We start from the raw sequence: 20,689 nt of genomic DNA, 5'->3' as shown, positions 1-20,689 counted from the left end.
TTTTATAATTTTGATTTTTTTTCCAAAAATCTGGACGTTTCGGGTAAGAACTCAATTCGGAGTCGTAAACGACATGTGTAGGACTATGTTATTTTATACAATTGAAAACCCATTTACTATGTACAATTTTGAAGTGACGTCATCGCATTAGTGGTGGGGATGATTAGACAAATTTTGGTTAGCGTTTAACCATCTACATGATATTCCTAATATAAGTACAAAATTTCACAACAATCGGTCCAGTACTTTCGGAGATTATCTGTCTAATAAAAATCCGGGACGGCAGACAGACGGACAGACGAACAGACGGACAGACGGTCAGACAGACGGAAATGGGAGACCTATTTCTTCGTCTTCTAGGGGTCATGAAAGATCGAGAAAACGTAAAAGTAGAGAGTCAGCCGACGGACTCGATTACAATACTTCGTTTGCTTACGCTCGGGAAGTAAAATGTTGCCTTCCGTCAGGTAACTCTTCTACAAAATGCGATTAATAAGTTTAAGGGCTTTGTTTCTAAAATTTCTCACAATCAAGTGGCTCGAAATTCAAAAATCATGTCAAAACGATTAAATATGTACCTAACTCTTCAAGAAACTAAAGGTTACGGGAGTGTGAGAATTCACTGAATTATAAACCAAATTATTATGATGTACCAAATAATTAATCCTACAGAATTATTAAATGAAATGAATAATTTTAAAAACCACTTAAGCCTATAGAATACCCATTTTTGGGTCTTATTTATTAGAATCGCCACCAGAATGTGAGATACGACTGGATTTCTTCACTCTCTGGACGTATAGTCTTGTTCAACTGAGCCACAACGTTTTAACCCTGCCACCGTTAAATTGTTCGTTGTTTTTCGTGTTTCAAGTCGAAGGAGATCTCCAATGTTAATCCGTCATCCCTGGATTTAGACACAATAAACCTCAAGGAAGCCGGAGAATTGGAACAGGAATTGAAAGAGCAGATGCAAATTTTGCAAGCAAAACTTGAATCGATTGATTCGCGAGTTAACTTTCACGTGGCTAACTGTACTGTGCAAAAAAGGGTTACTTTTTTCTTCAAATTCACCCATATCCAATACGGTACATTAGATATAAAATGCAAAGATCATCGCATTGCAAACTCAGTTTTGTGGAAAAAAATTTGAACAATAATTGCCAACATGCATAGCGTTAATTCAGACGTAGTTACTTAACCTGTAACCTAACCTAAATGCAAGCCCACTAGCAACTTGAAAGTTACCGGCACTAGTCCTGTCTCTAATTGTAAGGAAGCAGACAGTAAAAAATAAATAAAATTACGACATCTATGCACTGGTTGATTTATTTTCGTATTGCGCAGATTTATCTCCTTCGCCAATGTCCTCATTTTCGGGCATTTCAACAATAACAACTTGTTCGTGCCTAACAACATTAGTGACAATCGCTTCTTCAGACATAAGCACTTGTTCAACCATAATTGCTTCTTCAGTCACATTGGTTTCGTCCACAAGACCAAAATTCCCCTCTTCAACCTCTGTCTCTGCATCTTGCCTACTTCTTACATCGTCATATTCGTCTTCAAAAATAGGAATTTCTATTGATAGGGGTGTAGAAACTGCCGTAGACACTGTTGTCGATACTGGTGTATTAACTGGATTCTCGATCTCAGTGGCATTATGACAACAAATGTGCGCTGCACTCGGAGGTATATATCTTACCACACACTCCCTCTGCCACCAATTATACCACAGTCTTGAATGCAACCTAATGACTGAATAGACCCATAAATAGTATCCGATCAACATAATCCCTATCATTATAAGTAGTGATACCGACGTCCAGCGAGCTGCAGGGACCATGATAAACTTTTTCTGATTATAGTAGTCAGATGAGAAGAGACAAACGTACGTAATTATGATAGCCACTGGGGTTATCACAGTACACGCTATAATATCGCTTCGTACACCTCTTCCAATACCACCGGGAGGATGGCTTTTCAACCACCTCCATATAGATTGCCTGGATGTATACTTAGGTGAACGCTCCGTTCTGAATACTACGTGGCAGAGCTCACACATGGTTGTATTAGATTCGGCCAACCAGCGTTCCAGGCAGCTGCGATGAACAAAAGCTACGGTACCCTGAAAATTATTTTCTGCCTAGAGAAGTATGTAAAAATACAATAGTAAAACCTTGCAGTGGCATGGAGCTATTAACGCTTCGTCTTTATCGTTGTCGTAACAAATTCGACATAAAACTGAGATTATCGACAGTCTGGGATTTAAACAAGCATTGCATGGTGACGATGAAGGTTTCATGGTTTAAATTTGCAATGCTTCTAGTACAGTGTTTGAGGCGGCAACAGCCCGTTTTTAAAAATTTAAAGACTGTCTGACAATTGAAAATGACAGTGACAATTTTGTTGCAAATTTTGACAAGTATTTTACAAAGTATAACCACTTTAAGAGATGTGGTATTATTGATTCACCCTATTTGATAACTTTAGATTAGTTTTTTATATCAACGGTTTAAAGCAGAAACTATCGTTGTTAATATTTCTACACCATATCTGACTGGGGTAAAATCAATAAAATTTCCGAAAAGGACGATTTTGTTTGATGTGGTCACAGTTTACTAACTGTGGCTGGGAAATCAACTAGCTGTGGCTATAGTATTTTGAAATATATCTAAATAAATGAAAACATTGTGGTGACCGAATTTGAATCAAAATTTTTGCGCTGAATTTAATTAACAGCAGCGCGAAATCACATTTGAATAATTTGAATTTAAAAAAAAAATCAAATCACAAATCGTTCAACATACGCAACCAGGGCACGGTAACGCTTGTTGGATAGTTGGACAGTTAGTAGGCTAGGGGCTTTTAGTTGGAAGGTTGGTTAGTAGACAGAGGGCAGCATGCCGAAGTGTCAGTCTGGATGTGTTTTTGTGAGTGTAATCACGTGGTAAGGTATTCTTGCTTAGTTTAGTTGGATTGGTAGTTAATAAAAGGGAGGAAGCCTTTGTTTAACGACAATCAATCGTAACTCCTATGACGACACAGTTTTCCCCCAACCCGTGTAGCTAATTCTTGTGGCTTTTAATCGAAAAAACATGCGATCTTTCAACGCGGAACACGTGCTGTAAATTTGTTTTATTCTTTGTAAATTCACCAATCAAGTTAGTTTTTCTTAATCGTCAGCTAGTGCTAATACAATTTAACAATCAGGATTATTTAAATGAACCACTTGCTAGAAGATTTCATGAAATTCACTTAGTCAGGATAACACCTTTGTTGTTTAATTACGAAAAGTTTCTGGATGCATATACGTAAGTTTTATATTATAACACTTCTTACTTCTTCACACAAGATTGCTAATATTTCATTTACGGCAATTAAACTAACTAATTCATACCGCGAACTGACGGGGGGTTAAAATAATTTCTTCTGATTACATCACCGGGACATGCCCTCGCAACATTAGAGATTGATAGTATCACTGAGGCATGTCCTCGCAACGCTAAAGATTGATTACATCACCAAGACGCTTTTTCCTCGCAACGTTAAAAATTTACATCATCGAGGCATTTCCTCGCAACGATAAACTTTACATCACCGAGACGCTTTTTCCTCGCAACGATGATTGGATATTTTTGTGTTTATTTATTATGTGTTTTGTTGGGGTAACCATCAGTTCGCGGTATTCTAAACTCTCAAAGTAAATTGTTTTTTTGAAGTAACCAATGACTTAGATGTGATATAATTTAACATAATGTAAACTCTTTGTTTGAATCGTTGATAAAGTGTAGCAATTATTAATCTCATGTAAATGTTGTTAACTTTGCAGTTTTTCACCTCATACAATATTTCTCTAATCTCACAGTTTTAACCTCAGTAATTTTCCTTTGTTGTATAATTTTCATTGGACGTAAATTTCATGCTTTGCAGTTTTAACCTGATATAATATTTTTATTTTCACAAGTTTATTTCACACCCGATCTTTTGTTTTTCATAAATTGTTACTAGTTTTGTTTTGTAAATATTTTGTTGATGAATGTGTCCATCGTATAAATTATTTGATGTCCAATTTTAACCCCACAAAAGAATTATTTGTTGTTTAAAATTTCACAAGATTGTATGGCGAATTTAAATGTTGTTTATTGCTCTTTTTAAACTTTAACACTTGTTCAGTTGTTGTTAATATCAGAGTTAAAAGAAATTGAACATTTAAAATGGAATTGAGGTTAAATAACACAGAAAACGTGGCAGAAGCGAAGTGCGGTTCCTAGTCGAGCTGGCGAGATTTATCGCGTCACCTGCACAAAGAGTGCAGGTTTGGATAGATTCAGGGGCGGTCGCCGATGTTGTAACGTAATGTTGTGGGTAGGTTTTGCGATACATAGAATCACCATCGAAGCGGGAGAACAGCCCCGACCGGTAGCCCCAAACTCCGCTTGAGCTGGAACCCCCAAGAGGTATTTTTCTTGTGCTCCTGTTAATTGCCGTAATTTTAAATTTGACACCACACGCCCGTAATAACTTGTGGATTTGCATCCAGTTATTTTAATTCAGATGTTGCTTTGTTCTTATTAAAATTGTGATATTCAAATATTGGCATTGATTCAAAACATTAGCGTTGGGTTATTGTACTTGTTTGGCTTTCATATGTGTATGTCTGTTAATTCGCGAGTGTCTTTTCTTTCATATTTTTAAGGTCATTTGAAATGTAATATGTCGGTGAATATACGATAGGGGGTTTTTGGACTGAGGAGTGAATGCTCGCAGCTCTTTTCCTCCTAGAGAGGGAGCGCGATTTTTAGCCCCCTCCCAAAAATTTTGTCTATTATTTCTTGCGCTCTCGACTCACACGGTGTGTATGCTCACTTGTATAAAAGAACGTCTTTCCGCCATGTTTAAAAAAAACACAACGTAGGTTCCTTTTTTTCTAAGACGATCACAGCCAAAGCCAAATTTTGAATTTTTCGCTTGCCTTTCAAACTTTTTCAAAGTCAATTTAAGGGGGGAACTTTGGGTTATCACAACATGATAATTAAAAACAACAGTTTTAAATACAGGGTGTTATTGAAAGGTATGTACGTACAACAAAATGGACAGTTCTTCGCGAAGTCTAAGAAGTCGAAAAAACTTACTTTGTCTTATCAAAATTTTAAGGGGAAAATGAACCCTTATCCAATCTTTTTAGACGCTACTGAAGGATAAATAGGTAAAATTAATTTATTTTAGTAAATCCTAGCAACTGTAACAATAAAACTTTTGTCAAGACTAAATGTTGCTATAGAAACGAAAGATGATCTTTTTATCAGAGGCGTACAACGAATTTGGACACAAATTTTAATAATTTTTATCTCTAAAAGGAGAACACTTTTACCTGAACTTTTTTTAACTTTTAGCACCCATACCTCGAGACCAATTGCCGATTTTATTTTGTACGTACCTTTCAATAACAGGCTGTATATGTCTGGAAAAATCCCTTGTAAAGTTAATTATTTTACTTACTGGTAGTACTTAGTCGTATGGTGTTCTAAATTTGAAACTTGAATTTCACGCTGAAAGAAACAAAACACCGCACGAAACCGCTTTGCAAAAGTTAAAATCATCCATGTGTTTACACTTGCAACTGAATTTAATTAAAATTTTAATTTAAAATTAAGGGATAATTAGACAAATTGAATCTCATTCAGTACTACAGTCCCCTCAATGAGTGTAAGTAATACGTCGTATTTAGTCTGTAATTTAATGAAGGGGCAATTGTTTAGATAAAATGAATCTCGTTCGGTGCTACAGTCCCCTCAGTGAGGGTAATTAATATTAATTGGTAATGTTTATTCATGATTTCCTAACGCAAAATGTGTAAACTTTCATTACTCCACATACAAGTAATGTATTTTTTTATTGTTCTTAAATTTAAAGTTTATGTTAAGGGACGACGTATTAAAAGGGCAAATAAAAAGCCTAACTGCACAACATGGATATATTAAGTAATAACAACACGTCTTTACCGCACGGTGGTCACTTGCAGAGAGAGCGAGTACGACCCGCTCCTCGGTCCATCACGTTGGCGATCCGGGACTCGCACATGCGCTCACGAAGCCGTTAGCGCTGTCTTCACCAACAGTTTATGTTAAGATCTTTAATTGTTCATGGTTCTAATACAATTTAACTGCAATATTGTAGAGGTCCACATATATTTATAACCTATGAATTTTCATTTTATTTACATAAAACACTTGACAAAAAATTCACAGCACCCCTCGATTACGAGCATGCCGCACGAGCAAGCCGTTACGGTCGCAAACTCGTGGTTGGAAATCCCGGCTATTAGACCAAACCGTGAGCGTCACGTCATCCCGACCGTTCCCCTGACTATTCAAGATACGCGTGTTTTGTACAGATGGCGCGATAAATCTTGCAAGCTCGACTAGGAACCGCGCCCTCCGCTTCTGCCTTATTTACCTCAATTCCATTTAAATGTTCAATTTCTATAACTCTGATATTAAACTACAACCGAACAAGTGTTAAGGTAAAAAAAAACAATAAACAACATTTAAATTCGCCAAACATTCTCGTGAAATTTTAAACAGCAAAGAATTTTTATCTGAGATTAAGAGCGGACATCAGACAATTTATGGTGGAAGCATTAATCAACAAAATATTTAGGTGGTCGAAATAACCTAGCAAAGATTTATTAAAAAAAAACAAGCTCTGTCTTTTTCATCATTTACATGATGTTAAATGATGCCACACTTTATCACCGGTTTTATACTTTGCCTTTAAGTATTTCACCAGTGCTAAAACAGTTACCCAAAAAATCTTGCGTCTGATATCATTTTTCTCTTTTTTTAATAAAGAATGTAAATCTGTAAAAATATATAGGAGTTACATTGAAAAAATACCACTATGGTGTGCAATTTTGCACGAAATATCTTAGGTGTATGTTTGAAAGTAATTTTAAATTGTAGCCGTAAATGAGTTCTATAGTACAGCGTCAAAAATAATTTCAATGATTCCACCCTTTTGGGACATCTTTATTTTTAGAAAAAACAAACAGTACAATTTAAATCATGTATCAAACAGTGTGCACTTTGTGGTCAAGTATGGGTGAACTTTAATAAAAAAGTATCCATAATTAAGCAGCGTAGTATTCCTTCACAGATCTTTGAATCAAGTAAACATATCCAATTTGTATAACCTAAAACAAAATATTTAATAAGAATAAAAATTAAAAGTATACACAGTGTAACCTGTAATAAGGCCAGAATTGATGTAAAGTACCCTATTTCTGCAGCAACTAACTGAATATGTTCATTAACTGCATCCGCACACCCCATTATAGAACCTACACCACTGTTATACGAATTCGTGGTAGCAGGGCTTTCAGAAACCTTACTATAATTTGCACTCACTGTACCATTTCTATTGCAGTTGTTTTCATCTCCTGTTACACCACAGCAGTTATACTGAAATTGTCACCTTATGTCATATTACACATATCAGAATAACAACGGTCTTACAACCAATCCTTGCTGAACTAAACAAGAAAAAACAAAACACGCATTTTCTCAGGTGTACACTAACAGAGTTGAGTCTCGTGCACGAAGTACCAACTTAAAAGAAGCAAAAAAAATGTGTACAAAAACATTTAACCTTATAATAATAATTTAATTATGTACAGTCTACGAATGAGTATATATACAAATAAGGCAAATATGTACGCTGCCGACTGATGCATGAACACATCACTGAAAACTCACATGGTCTTCTAACTCCTGAAAGAACAATTTTGTTTCGTCGCTTACGCTGTTATATTGCTGGAACATTTTTCGATGTGTTTTGGTATGTGCTCCTTCGTGTTCATCGAAGTTGATAAAAGCTATAACGGCTATCGACAACTCGAAACACAAAATTATAAACAAGACAACGGCAAACTGTAAAATATGAAGCAATTGTACGAAAATTTATCGTAAATAATTCTTACTGTAAGCAGCAGCGTTCTACTGTATGTTTTGGCACACACACATCCCGCCAATGCCATTGCTAAACTCAGCGAACCCAAAACTATCAGCAAAGTGGGCAATTCGATGAAATCCAAACCGACGTATCTCCTCGGCCACCATAACTCATCGATGTACACGACCCCCAAGGCAATCAGAGAAACACTCAGTATCTGAAATTATTTAAGGCGTGCACAATAAAAGTATCTTTGCAAGACTTACCCCAAACAAAATGCTAAAAACGAGTAAAGCCACTCTTAGGATGTTTTCGTTCGGTGTGAACTTCATGTTGAGCGAGGTATTGAATACTTAATGGTTTTAATGGATGTAGCTACACTGGCATTTTTTGAGGCGCGCAAAAATCACTTACACCAGATTAGATAAAGCCATTATACTTTTGTAAATCTCTGTTATCACCGGATCTCATGATTTAATAACCCGCTACCTAAAAACTCTAAATATTTATGGTATATGTGTGTAAACAAGATAATTTACGCATCTGTCCTAAACATCTTTTCAAGGTGAATGAGGTAGAAGAAAAGTTGACCGTGAATCAGCCTTACCTACTGTTCATTTCAATAAAGGGAAATTTGTTGCACTCAAAACCGAATGCTATTAACATGCGTAAGTATAAACACGTCGTCTAGCTTTGAATAAATATTGTTATGTTCATGCGTCATAAGTGGTGTTACAACACGTTGGTTTATAGTCACTTGATTGTTTTCTGTTGCAGTGTCGGAGGAAATTCTGTGATATTCATCGTTTAGTACATTGCATGTATTTAAAACATGGAATCTAATTTGATACCCAAGTAAATGTTTTTTGAATAACCGCACGTTTAAAATCACACATTACACGTTTATTTATGAAATTTGACAGAAAAAGAAAATACATAAACAGAATTGTAGCTACGCATGAATTGTCGAGTTGTTTTTACTAGAAATTTATTAAAATATACTGCCTACTCGAATTATTTTTTAGGTCATTGCTACGTACGGGGATCCGAATGATACTCAGTGTACAAATTATGCACATATCAAAGTTAAATTTTCAAAAGGGTCAGGATAAGAAATACTTATCTGAAAATATCAGAATTAAAATTCCACTTTTACGAATATTGAACAATTAATATTATTATTATTATTATTCATACATTTTTTTAAGCAAGTGTTGTCACTGTTAAAGAACATATTTCAAAATTGCTGTCACAAAAAAATTGTTTTATGTTTATTTTAATACATATTTTCAAAATTTCAACCCTCGCCAAGTTGCATTAAACGCACAAAATTTTAATACCTGGGACTACGACCATAGAATAGATAGGTCGATATATACCACGATCATGAAATATATCCCTATATACAGGGTATATAGGAATATATGCAAATATTTTAACCACGGCATCCCCCACCCTAGTAGAGCCGAAATATAGAAAAAACAAATTAAAAATCGAATGGGGCAAAACCCCCATGAACCACCCTCGATACGAAGGCATTGAGCCACCTTGTAAACAGAGTTGGAAAAACGTTCGAATAAAAACAACCTAAACACTTTCAGTTTCAATTAGAAGTAAAACCGACTTTTTGCTGCTTATCATTCGTTCATTCATTTACTCATTCATCGTTAAAGGTCAGTGTGAAAGTTTTTTGGTAATTTTGATTCTGACGGATGTTTGGTCCTTGGCACAACGATTTTACATTGTTCATTGGAACAGAAACAAGAGCAACTTAGAATGCTACTACCTTTTTACAAGAAATGTTGAAAATATTGTCCTTGACTAGCAATACAAGCGTCAGAGCGTCGCAAGAGGTTTGTTGATAGGTAAAAAAACACCGGAGTAGCGGCTGCCACTTTCACTTGTTGAAGCTCTTCGATAATTTCTGGACAGTGGTGATTTCCACAAATGAATTGTTTCATCCAACCAATACACGTTTCTTGAAATCGTACTTGTTGACGACTATGTGGAGTTCCATCTGACAAAAAGTGAGTTACACAACGTGGACAATCAGCGGGCTCCAAACCGTGCACTTTGTCAACATGGTATGGATGTGACCGTGTTCTTTTAATGTAGGATGCACTACAAGCTGCGAAAATCCAATTTCTTCTTTCTGTCCCATCACGAGCACGATCGTGAGTTTGGGGTTGAAGGTACCATGATCTCGGAGATGCTGTACCACTGATGCAAATGTTCGCGCACACAAATTACCATATCGACACACTCTGCATTGGAAAATTGCACCATACACCGATTTCAACGACCGCTCGATAATGGCTGGCCCTTTTCGTGTTTTTCACGTTGCGATTAAAAAAGTGCCTGATTAAGTTACTTTTTTGGTTCTTACTCCGAGTACCCTGGCCATTCATTGCAGTAATTATGTAGGTCACGAAACATTACCAGCGGCGCGTATAACAATTTACATTTAATTTCAAATATTTTTTTCTAGACACTGCTACCACTTAGGACCGTGAATTTTTGCCACTGACATAATCATATTGTGAGCTATTCCTCATTTTTTTGCATGTATTTCGCAGTGTAGAATGACAGGAGGGAGCATGTCGCATTGTACCAATGTTAACGATCTGCCGGCAAGAGCTTCACGGAAAAGCCACTTATACGCTTTCCTTACTACATCGGGAGTAATCGCTCAACAACAGAGGATCAAAGGCGGTGTCGTTTGGTCTAAAATAGGTTCATAATTAGTAAAATCGTGTGATTATTTGCTTAATTTTTGAATAAAATTCATTAAATTTTATTAAATTAGTTTTGTGTCTTTTACCAGACAAATGTTTTCGAGCACGCCACTGGAACAACCAGTTTCTCGGAGAAGTTGGAAGACTCATTTATGACCCCAGTCGAAAACGCGTCACCAGACACTTTTTCAAACTATTTTCGAGCGTCTCATTCTAGCTCCATGGTTAGTGCACATATATCCCTCGATTGCGTCACCTGTTGTCCAAACACCTGATTCTATAGACATCTGTTGATAACCGATATAATTAGTAAAAGAAATATACTTATCGACCCCGATCAAACGTCATCCAAGAATTGTGTAAACCGCGGTTGTAGAATAGATAGGTTTGTATACTAACGGCTTGGGATGGCGACGCTTCATGCCGATCCCTATATCCATGGAAAGGACACGTACAGTAAAAATAGAAAAAACCTGTCGCATATTATACGCTCCACCTTGTCTTCGCAAAACACAGACGCGGGTCTCCCCAAGAAATTTATCATTTAATATCTGTTAGGAAAAATTACATGAGAGAAAAACCGTCAGCTGCAACTGGAAATCATGTGTTCCGCTTTCACCAGGAAATCTTGTGCTTTTAATTCCAATAATTCAAATCCAATTTTTCTTCACCTTATAACGAAAACTGAATGAGTATTAAAATTACAGGAAAAAAGCAAGAAACATTTAATTACACCATATTTTATCAGGAATTCTAAAGAACAAAACATTTACAAATTCTTAAATTACGCATGAATCCAAGTTATTGATTAAATTAAAAATATGTTCACAAATTACATCGTTCTGGACAGAAAGTAAACCCCACTGATATCCAAACGAAGCACAGGTGAAATAAACACAACCGGCAGTGTTCAATACTATCGAAACGAAAATAAGGAGATCTCGTAAACGCTTCGCTCTAGAGCAGCGACTTCCAAAATAAATGTTCAAATTCAAGTGATTAGAAACTATTAAACCCCTAAGAAAATATGAATGCCCTCCTATTTTCGAGTAAACGATGATATGAATTTAACAGATGCAAATTTCAGGCACTTTCTCTCAGAACAGATCAACATTTAAGATTAGCTTAAATGCCGCAAATGAATTATTATTAAGTTCGAGTAAGAAGTTATGAATAATATAATAATTAAAAATAAAAAACATCTACAACTAGAGAAATTATTATTAAAAAGGGTTAAACTGAAAAATGCAAATTTTCTGACACCTTTTGTGTATGAATATTCACATAAATGTAGTTAAATTATATTAAAACCATGAACAGTTAAAAATCTTAACATGAATTGTGACTTTTTCAACAATAAAATAAAAACTACATGTATTGATGGAATAGTCAGAGTCGTAGGTACATATTTCAGATTAGAAAATCATTAACTAACTGGTCTTACACTAATTATAATCCTTTTCGCAGCTTTGTTTTTTTTTACTCTCAGGGCGAAATTTAAATTTCAATCTCAAAATACCACATATACATCTCTACCATCTCTCCGCTTCTTGGACTTTAAAACTAATTATAATAACTTTATTGCACAACTAATTAAAAGTGTACAAAAAGTTGGAACGCAGATTAAGGTAAAGACACCAGTGATCGACACTATTAGACCAACATAAACAAAAAAAATGTCAAAATTGGAAATTTACGGTCAAGTAACTTGGAAAATTATTTTAGAGATTCAATGATTCTTTCTCTTCATTCCTATAGTAACAAATGAGGATTTGTTTGTGTAGTTTTGAAATTTTGAATTTTTTAAACAACTGTTCCAAATCCCCAGTAATCGACGCAGGAATTTTTTGATTTTCCAGTAATCGACACCCCAGTAATTGACATGACTGAAGAGATTTATCTGGAATAAAATTAGACAGAATGATAAAAAAAATAAAGTTTATTTGTCATATAAGAACATAACGTAAAATTATATCAATGAACAAAAAATATATATATTCTATAAAATTAACAGCTTAACAATCAGTCTCCATTAGGTTTTAATCAGTCTTAATATTTTTGTTAACCAATTCAAACCGAAAAATCTCTATATTTTGCCATTTCCGGCACAGAATAAATTCCACGTGAATTTTTTTTCTTTGGTGCTTGTATTATTTCTATTATTTCTTCTTCTGTATAATGGATTTCGTCCTTTTGTTTTGGCCATTTCCAGTCACACAAACCACTTTTTGTCATGCTAGAAATAAAATATCCGTCTGTGTCCAGTTTTGTCACTCGACCAGGAAAATAGCGCTGTTCATATTCTACAATTACATATGAATTCTAATATGGTTGCGTAAGTGGTATTGATTTTACTTCAACTTTGTAATACCCAAAATCTTCATCGCTATTTTCTTGTTCTAAATCAATGTCGTCTAGGCTGTCACCACTTTCCACCCATTGTTCCTCAGATTCAGAATCGCTCGTCAGTAACACCCTCTGTTTAGTTTTTATCTTTTTCTTGTCTTTTTCCAGTTTTTTGGCTTGTCGTTCTTGACTTTTCTTTTCCTTCACTTCCACTTTTCTGTTTTTTTCTTCTTTTTGGATGATATGTTGAACACTGCCAAGTAATTCATCTTTCTTTATTGAGTAGTGCATATCAGACAAAGACATTATCCAGTCTTCTAAAATTTTTTCTTCATGTTGTGTTAGCACTGTGTTTGGCCCCATCTTGGTCTCGAGCGAGCTTCTGCCACTTATTTTATCCAAAAGTGTTGTTCTTGGGACAGAAAAAGCCTTTGCTGCTGTAGCTATCGCCATTCCACGCCTCACAGCATCAATGGCTTTAGACATTTGTTCTTTTGTATAATTTCTTCTAGGAGCCATTTCTCTGAAATTAACGAACCAGTATCAGACATTTGTTGCCCCAGTTACTGACACATGTGTGTCGAACATTGGAGTAAATCATGGTACAGAGGTCTGGTGTTGAACGCGATATTTTAAATTTTGTGCGCAATTTGTTAGTGTTGCCAACATGAAAAAATCGTTTTCCCTATAATCGACACCACTGCAGGTCAGTGGTTCCCCAATGATTTTTTGTATCCAATAAACGACACCCCCCCCAATATAGGTTAGAAAATGTACAAAATCTGATTTACATTGACTGATCGCTTTAATAATGTGTATTCTGATATTTGGACATTGATATATCGGCCAAAAACGATTAACAAGGAAATTAGGTGCAATAATGTGTACCACTTACCTTACGGTTCTGCTTTACAAAAACGACGCTGAAACACATGCGCTGATCTTCTGGACATCAACGCCATTTTTTTTTAACTTAAAGTTTAGTAAAGTTTCTGTCTTCTTCTCCATTGTTGCCAATATAAATATGGAGCAATTCACTGTTGATTCTAATTCATTTGAACGTAAAATGAGCTTAATATTAACAACAATAAAAGAAAGTGTCGGACACTGGTGCACTGTCGATCACTGGTGCCTTTACCTTACCACTGAAAAGAATCAAGATTCTAACTGATACATACAAAAAATACAGTAGGTACAATAATAAATTAAAATACTCAATCATACATTCTTTGTTAAATAGACAAACACTAACGGTTCAAGGTAACCGATAGATATACATAAATTTAATAGTTGCCTGAAGAAAAAGTGACTTGCTTAAAACTACTACACTACTACATATTAAGGAACACTCCAGACACTATTTTCTCAAGTTGGGGTACTGGGGGTTGAAAGTCCTCAATTCGAGTTTAACTGAAAAAATAAGAAACAGACAACGGAATCCTTCAGAACTGCTCTATTTTTACCACAAATACGTATCTCAAATAAACCTTGCATATAGTTTAATTGTATTTGCATGTTGTATTTTCAAGGAAAAATTATTGTAATAAAATTATCTCATTAATACCATATTCTTGATTTTAAACTTTTTTAATACCTAGGCTATGTTTACTGCTCTATGTATTTTTAATATAATCTTAGAAACTACAGCACTGATTACTCTAAAACTTTAAATATACTGTCAGATACGCACAAGTAATAATGCGCTACCAAAATTTGTCTACATGCCACAATACCTGTGGTGTAATCGTAATCGACTATCCTAAAAAAAGTTTTTTCTTTATCAAAGCCGAAAGTGAACTTGATGATTATACAGGGTGTTTTTGAATTGTAAGGAAACTCTTTTATAGTAACTGATTATAATTTTTTGAGACTTTGAACCAAAAATTGCTCTAATAAAAATCCTTTACTATTCGAGATAAAATTTATTGAAAATTTATTTAAAATGTCGGGTGCGCTTCTGAGTAATAGCAAGAGAAAAAACTGGAACACCATAATAATTCGACTAATTTAAAAAAAAAAGTAAAATTGAAAAAATAAATATTTTTTACTCAGTAAAAATGGTTTTTTTCACTAGTAGCCATGAAGTATGCAATTGCCGACTTCTTTAGAGGCAGTAAAGTTCAACTTTACTACCAAGGTTCAAAAAGAAGATTGAGGTTATGTACGAAATACTTGAAGTAATTTTCTTAAAATGAATAAATGTATGCAACTAACAGTACTTGAGTATACGCATGGTACTTAGTTGGTAGACAGTGGAAGATAACATTAACAGAGATAACAGAGATACGACAGCTAGCAAGTATTGCGTCCCAAACCGTCACTTTCGGACTTCAATCAATGTTTTCAAATAATGAAATTGTACAGCGTAACATCGAATAAACTGACCATAAAGTGGAAGGCTTCTTTATCTTTGATTGATCCTAAAAATACACTATATATGCAGAATCCCCTAGTCGCCAGGTTGTTTCATCATTGTTATTAAAGAAACGTCTCATATAAATCTGAATATCACTGAGTTGCCAAATAGCTGCATCATGCATTTCCGGAAAAACGAGCACCCATATGCAGAATTCTTGAATCTGAATCACATATTATCTGGCAGTTCAAACTGAAATAGCATTTTCTGTTCATTAACACTAATCTTGGCATATCAATGTTCTGTAGAACTATAATGAAACTGACAGATAATTTGTATAAAGTGAAACATATGACCATACGTTAGGTCCTTTACCTTTTAGAGAATAGGAATATCGTTATGTAAAGAACAATCCTTTTACTAAAGTACCTTTATACTTTATAGAATTCGGCCCTAAAAAGCACATTTTTCCGGCAGTAGGTAACTTTTCTTGCAAATTTTGCGCCTCCTCCCTTAGTTCTGGAGTCGTAGGTACATTGTTCAATTTCGATCACGTTCTTTTCTGCAGACATTATTAAGAAAATTCGTGAACTGCTGTCATCAATAATTTGGAAATGTCAAACAACATCAATAGTGTCACTTCACCAGCGACCACTATGATGTAACTTTTCCTGAACTAAAACATTTTGCGTTAAAAATTGAGGGTTAATTTTTTCAATTTATTGTCTTACAGTTTCTACTAGTAAAAAATCATGCTTAATGCCTACTAATGAAAAAAATAGGACATTAACCACGGTTGCGAAGCCACTTCTAGTCCTCGCGCTTAAGAGCCCTCGACGCTGCGCGTCTCGGGTTCGAATATGCGCTCGGTCTAGAATGCTGGGTTTCACAACCTTGGTTAATAATAATGTACTATTTTCCAACGTTGAAATGACCGACAGGCCCTAATATCCGGGCAAGTGTTAGAAAACTACCTGATAGCCCAACGTTTGTACCAGGAAACGTTTCCTGGACGGAGACTGCCCAATCATAAAATCTTTGTTGCCGTTGTTCACCTGCGAAAAAACGGTAAATTTCAACCTTGTTCCAGCGATCGTGGTGGTCAAAAGACAGAACGTGTGCATCAGACGATTATCTTATCGAGTAAAAGTTTCACCATACCATGTGGTATGGAGAACTCTATGAACACAAATTTTGACCCTAGCACATACGAGTCCAACATTGAAAACTTGAAAATCCTCCACGTAGAGTTCACTTTTGTGGATAGATCTGCCACAAAAGTAGAGAGAAACCGCACTTTGTTGAGAAGTTGCTCTCAACAGACGAAGCAACATTTACAAGAGATGGTATTGTTAATTCACACAATACTCACATTTAGAGTAATTGAAACCCCCATGCAGTTCACGAAAGAAACTTTCAAGAGCGATTTTCTATAAACGTATGGGCAGGTACGAGAGTATGGTCGGGAGAGACGTGATAGGTCGCTAGGTATTACGCGCGCGATTAATAGCTCAAGCATATTTAGCTTTTTTGAATCCCACATAGGAAGACCTTACGGAAAATATACCACTGGCAACAAGAAGAGATATATGGTATCTCCCATGATGTAGCGCTCGCCCATTACGCTGCAGAAGTGATTTAATCAAAATTTTCCTGAAAAATTAATTGGGCGGAATGGACCAGATCTGTGGCCTCCCCGATCACCAGATCTTAACTCATGTGACTTCTTTTTATGGGGTCATAAGAAACAGTTGGTATATTAGACTCCAATAAACACTGTTGAAGAACTGCGTGACATATTACAGAATGTTGCTATAGAAATTAGGACAGACCCGACACGATAAGAAGAACCCAACAAATCCAACAATAGTTAATTCGACCTGCTGAAGCATGTATACGGAATGCGAGTCGACATTTTGAAAGTTTGCTTTAATTGTACACTATACATTTTTTGTTTCAAGTGGTTTATTATTCTGGGATTTGTAGAATAAATTATAATCCGTTTGATCCGTAATGCTTGCCTTCACTCTACCTTGGCGTATAATATATTATTGTTTGTGTAACGAATTTCTTTAAAGTTTATGTAAAACATTAACATTAATCTACGTGATTATTATTATAAGTATATTTTTTAATGTTATTTGTCAACACTCCGCTTTATTATCGAATATTCTGTAATAAAACGAAATGGGGTGACTCCATCTGCATGAGTCGATTATAATTTACTTATAAGTACAACCGCAACAGCTACTGAATCAACTAAAAACTCTCATGAATTATTTACTTTAAATTTAAACTGACGTACATCAGATGAACCTTAATCCACATTGAATTTAACACTTTTCCAGTTTTGTGATGCCTCGAAGCGACGCAAAACTACTTTGTTTTTAATCTCAAGGTAAATGAAACAAATTAATTACAATAATTTAGTCAGTGGTCATAAAATGAACGCAATAACAACGGTCTAAGAAATAAGATAACATTTGAACAGTATCAACACACACGTGTAAATTGCCTATATACAAATCATTGTATCGTAAGAACATTAAAGCATGAGCGTAGAAATGATATGGAAGTACCTACCTTGAAAAAAGCTGAACACAATATGCAGTCTAAAGTTGGCCAATCGGGTCTTATTGGCAGCATTACAATTAGATTACTTTGTTTGTTCCGTTATACATCATGAGAAGCGAATAATGCTGATTTAATTTTTTTTTTAATTCACTAGTGATTAAAGAATTACTTGTCACAGTTGCTATGAAGTCAATAACTGCTGTTTAAAATACATATCAAAATTGAATAAAAGTTATTATTATGTTTTATGTAAACTAACTGCCTTTTTAGAAGTCACTTCAACCATTTTAATTTTGGTGCACTGTATAACACTATTCAAAATTTTCTCCACTAAAATTTTGATGACGAGATCCCAAAATTTTACTAAGCAGATTCTTTTTAAAATATGCATGCCTCTATGACTTTAGTTTGTTTGTTAATTCAACTTTATTTTGAACCGTATTAATGTAGGTCTTTGAAAAATAATTCAAAATTGTAAATTTACCTATCTTGGCATCTATAAATCCGACTGCTTTCAAATTTTGCAATGCTTTAAGTTTATCGTTAAAAACAGAAAACAAAAGTAAGTATACATAGTCTGTCAAATTCTCGAAGATTATAAGGCTCCACTAGACCTAATAAGGGGGAAATAATAATCCCTTTTTTACAGCTGATCACCGCCATTAATCCGGGATTTGAACAGTTAAGATAATTATCAAGCTTTTATTTATTTGTAAATGTAACGTATAAATTTACAAAAACAAAAGAGTGTAATGTGATAACTGATAATACACGGTGCGTTATGATATGCTCAAATAATTGAGTATTGCAAGAGTCAAGAGTGATGCATTTTCGTGAATCCCTCTCTGCAAGGGATGACAGACGAGATCAAAAAGATTTATAATCGTGGGTTTATTTTATTAACTAATCCATTGTTGGGTTCACAATAGTCACAATACCCTAATTTTACAAAAGCCATATAACCTTAGAGAATTTGGAAAACTAATAGTTACACAAGCAAATGCAAGTTAAAGAAATAGTTACGTAGGCCACGTATCGCATTGAAATAATTGTTATTTATTATTCTTACAATAGGGTGTGGTGACCGAATTTAAATCAAACTTTTCGCGCTGAAATTAATTAACAGCGGCGCGAAATCGCATTTGAATAATTTGAATTTAAAAAAAAAAAGAAGGTTCAATCACGAAAAGGAACTCCTTAAACATAGGCAACCAAATATGCATGGAAGGTCTCTTGCACGTAGCGCTTAGGGGTTAGTTTGCATGATGTTTCAGTAGATGGCAGCACGTAGCGCTAGGGTAATTTCAGTTAGAGGGTTGGTAGAAAAACCGCATGGTAGATTCATTATGATAGTGGCGGTGAGAGTGTAACAACGTGGTAAGAACTAGGTTTAAATTAGTTGGTTTGGTAGTTATTAAAACGGGAGGAAGCCTTTGTTTAACGACGATCAAACGTATTTTTCATAATGATACAGTTGTCCCCAACCCGCGCGGTAAATTCTTGCGCCCTTTTAATCGAAAATTGCAGACTTCCGGTCGGACGCGAACACGTGTTGTGAATCTGTTTCTTTGTTTGTAAATTCACCAATCAAGCTAGTTTTTCTTAATAGTCAGCTAGTGCAAACACAATTTAACAATCAGGATTATTTAAATTAACCATTTGCTAGAAGATTTCATGAAATTCACTTAGTCAGGAAAAACACCTTGTGTTTAATTACGAATAGGTCTCTGGATGCATATGCGTAAGTGTTACATTATAACACTTCTAAATTCTTCACACAAGATTGCTAATAGTTCATTTACGGCAGTTAAATAAGTTCATTATACTGCGGACTGGCGGGGGGGTTATGATATTTTCTCCCCTTAGGTGGTTATCATCGTTATCACGATTAATTCATCGGGGCATGCTTCACGACGCCAGATTGATTAATCAACTAATGCATGCCCCCAACGCTACAGAAAATTCACGTTACCGAGACGCTTTTTCCTCGCAACGATTTTGGAATTTACATTACCGAGACGCTTTTTCCTCGCAACGATTTTGGAATTTACATCCCCGAGACGCTTTTTCCTCGGAGCGATGATTGGATATTTTTGTATTTGTTTATTATGTGTTTTGTTGGGGTAACCAGTTCGTAGTATTTTAAACTCTCAAAGTAAATTATTTTTGAAGTAACCAATCACTTAGATCATGATACAATTTGGCATAGTAAACTCTTTGTTTGAACCGTTGATAAAGTGTGGCAAAAATTAATCTCATGTAAATTTTGTTAACTCTGCAAATTTCCACCTCATACAATATTTCTTTAATCTCACAATTTTAACCTCAGTAATTTTATTTGTTGTATAATTTTAATTGAAACTGAATTTCATGTTTTACATTTTTATTCTCACATAATATTTCTAGTTGTACAAGTTTATTTCCCACCAGATCTTTCGTTGCATAAATCCTTGCTAAGTTTTGTTTTGTAAATACTTTGCTGATGAATGTTTCTATCCTATGAATTATTTGATGTCCGACTTTAATCTCGCATAAGAATTATTTGTTGTTTGAAATTTCACAAGGTTGTATGGCGAATCTAAATGTTGTTTATTGCTCTTTGAAACTTTAACACTTGTTCAGTTGTTGTTAATATCAGAGTTATAAGAGATTGAATATTTTAAAATGGAACTGAGGTTAAATGACACAGAAAGCGTGGCAGAAGCGAAGTTCCGTTCCTAGTCGA

At 35.0% G+C, this 20,689-nt stretch overlaps 2 protein-coding genes and 1 long non-coding RNA gene across 3 annotated transcripts; 1 reads left to right on the top strand and 2 right to left on the bottom strand.

Moving 5' to 3' along the window:
* Nucleotides 1-1,312: 1,312 nt before the first annotated feature.
* On the bottom strand, nt 1,313-2,392 carry LOC135125679 (E3 ubiquitin-protein ligase MARCHF2-like). The gene is made up of 2 exons (XM_064051327.1): nt 2,180-2,392; nt 1,313-2,128 (listed from the first exon to the last, which is right to left on the bottom strand). The coding sequence occupies exons 1-2, from the start codon at nt 2,303-2,305 to the stop codon at nt 1,313-1,315; spliced, it is 942 nt and encodes a 313-aa protein (XP_063907397.1). The 5' UTR covers nt 2,306-2,392.
* Nucleotides 2,393-7,640: 5,248 nt separating this feature from the next.
* LOC135125762 (tetraspanin-6-like) lies at nt 7,641-8,592 on the bottom strand. Its single transcript, XM_064051434.1, has 4 exons — nt 8,493-8,592; nt 8,220-8,442; nt 7,982-8,170; nt 7,641-7,931 (listed from the first exon to the last, which is right to left on the bottom strand). Exons 2-4 carry the CDS (start codon nt 8,283-8,285, stop codon nt 7,743-7,745), a joined length of 444 nt encoding a protein of 147 aa, XP_063907504.1. The 5' UTR covers nt 8,286-8,442; nt 8,493-8,592; the 3' UTR covers nt 7,641-7,742.
* Nucleotides 8,530-10,755, top strand: LOC135125765 (uncharacterized). Its single transcript, XR_010279950.1, has 2 exons — nt 8,530-8,621; nt 10,530-10,755. It is a non-coding gene; the product is annotated as an uncharacterized LOC135125765 (long non-coding RNA).
* Nucleotides 10,756-20,689: the final 9,934 nt, after the last annotated feature.

Source organism: Zophobas morio, unplaced genomic scaffold, assembly GCF_036711695.1.
Source record: "Zophobas morio isolate AGI-343-1 ecotype UQ-CSIRO unplaced genomic scaffold, CSIRO_AGI_Zmor_V1 ptg000009l, whole genome shotgun sequence".
Taxonomy (NCBI): Eukaryota; Metazoa; Arthropoda; class Insecta; order Coleoptera; family Tenebrionidae; genus Zophobas; species Zophobas morio.
The sequence above is the reverse complement of the archived record's forward strand: the minus strand, read 5'-3'. Positions and strand labels throughout refer to the sequence as shown.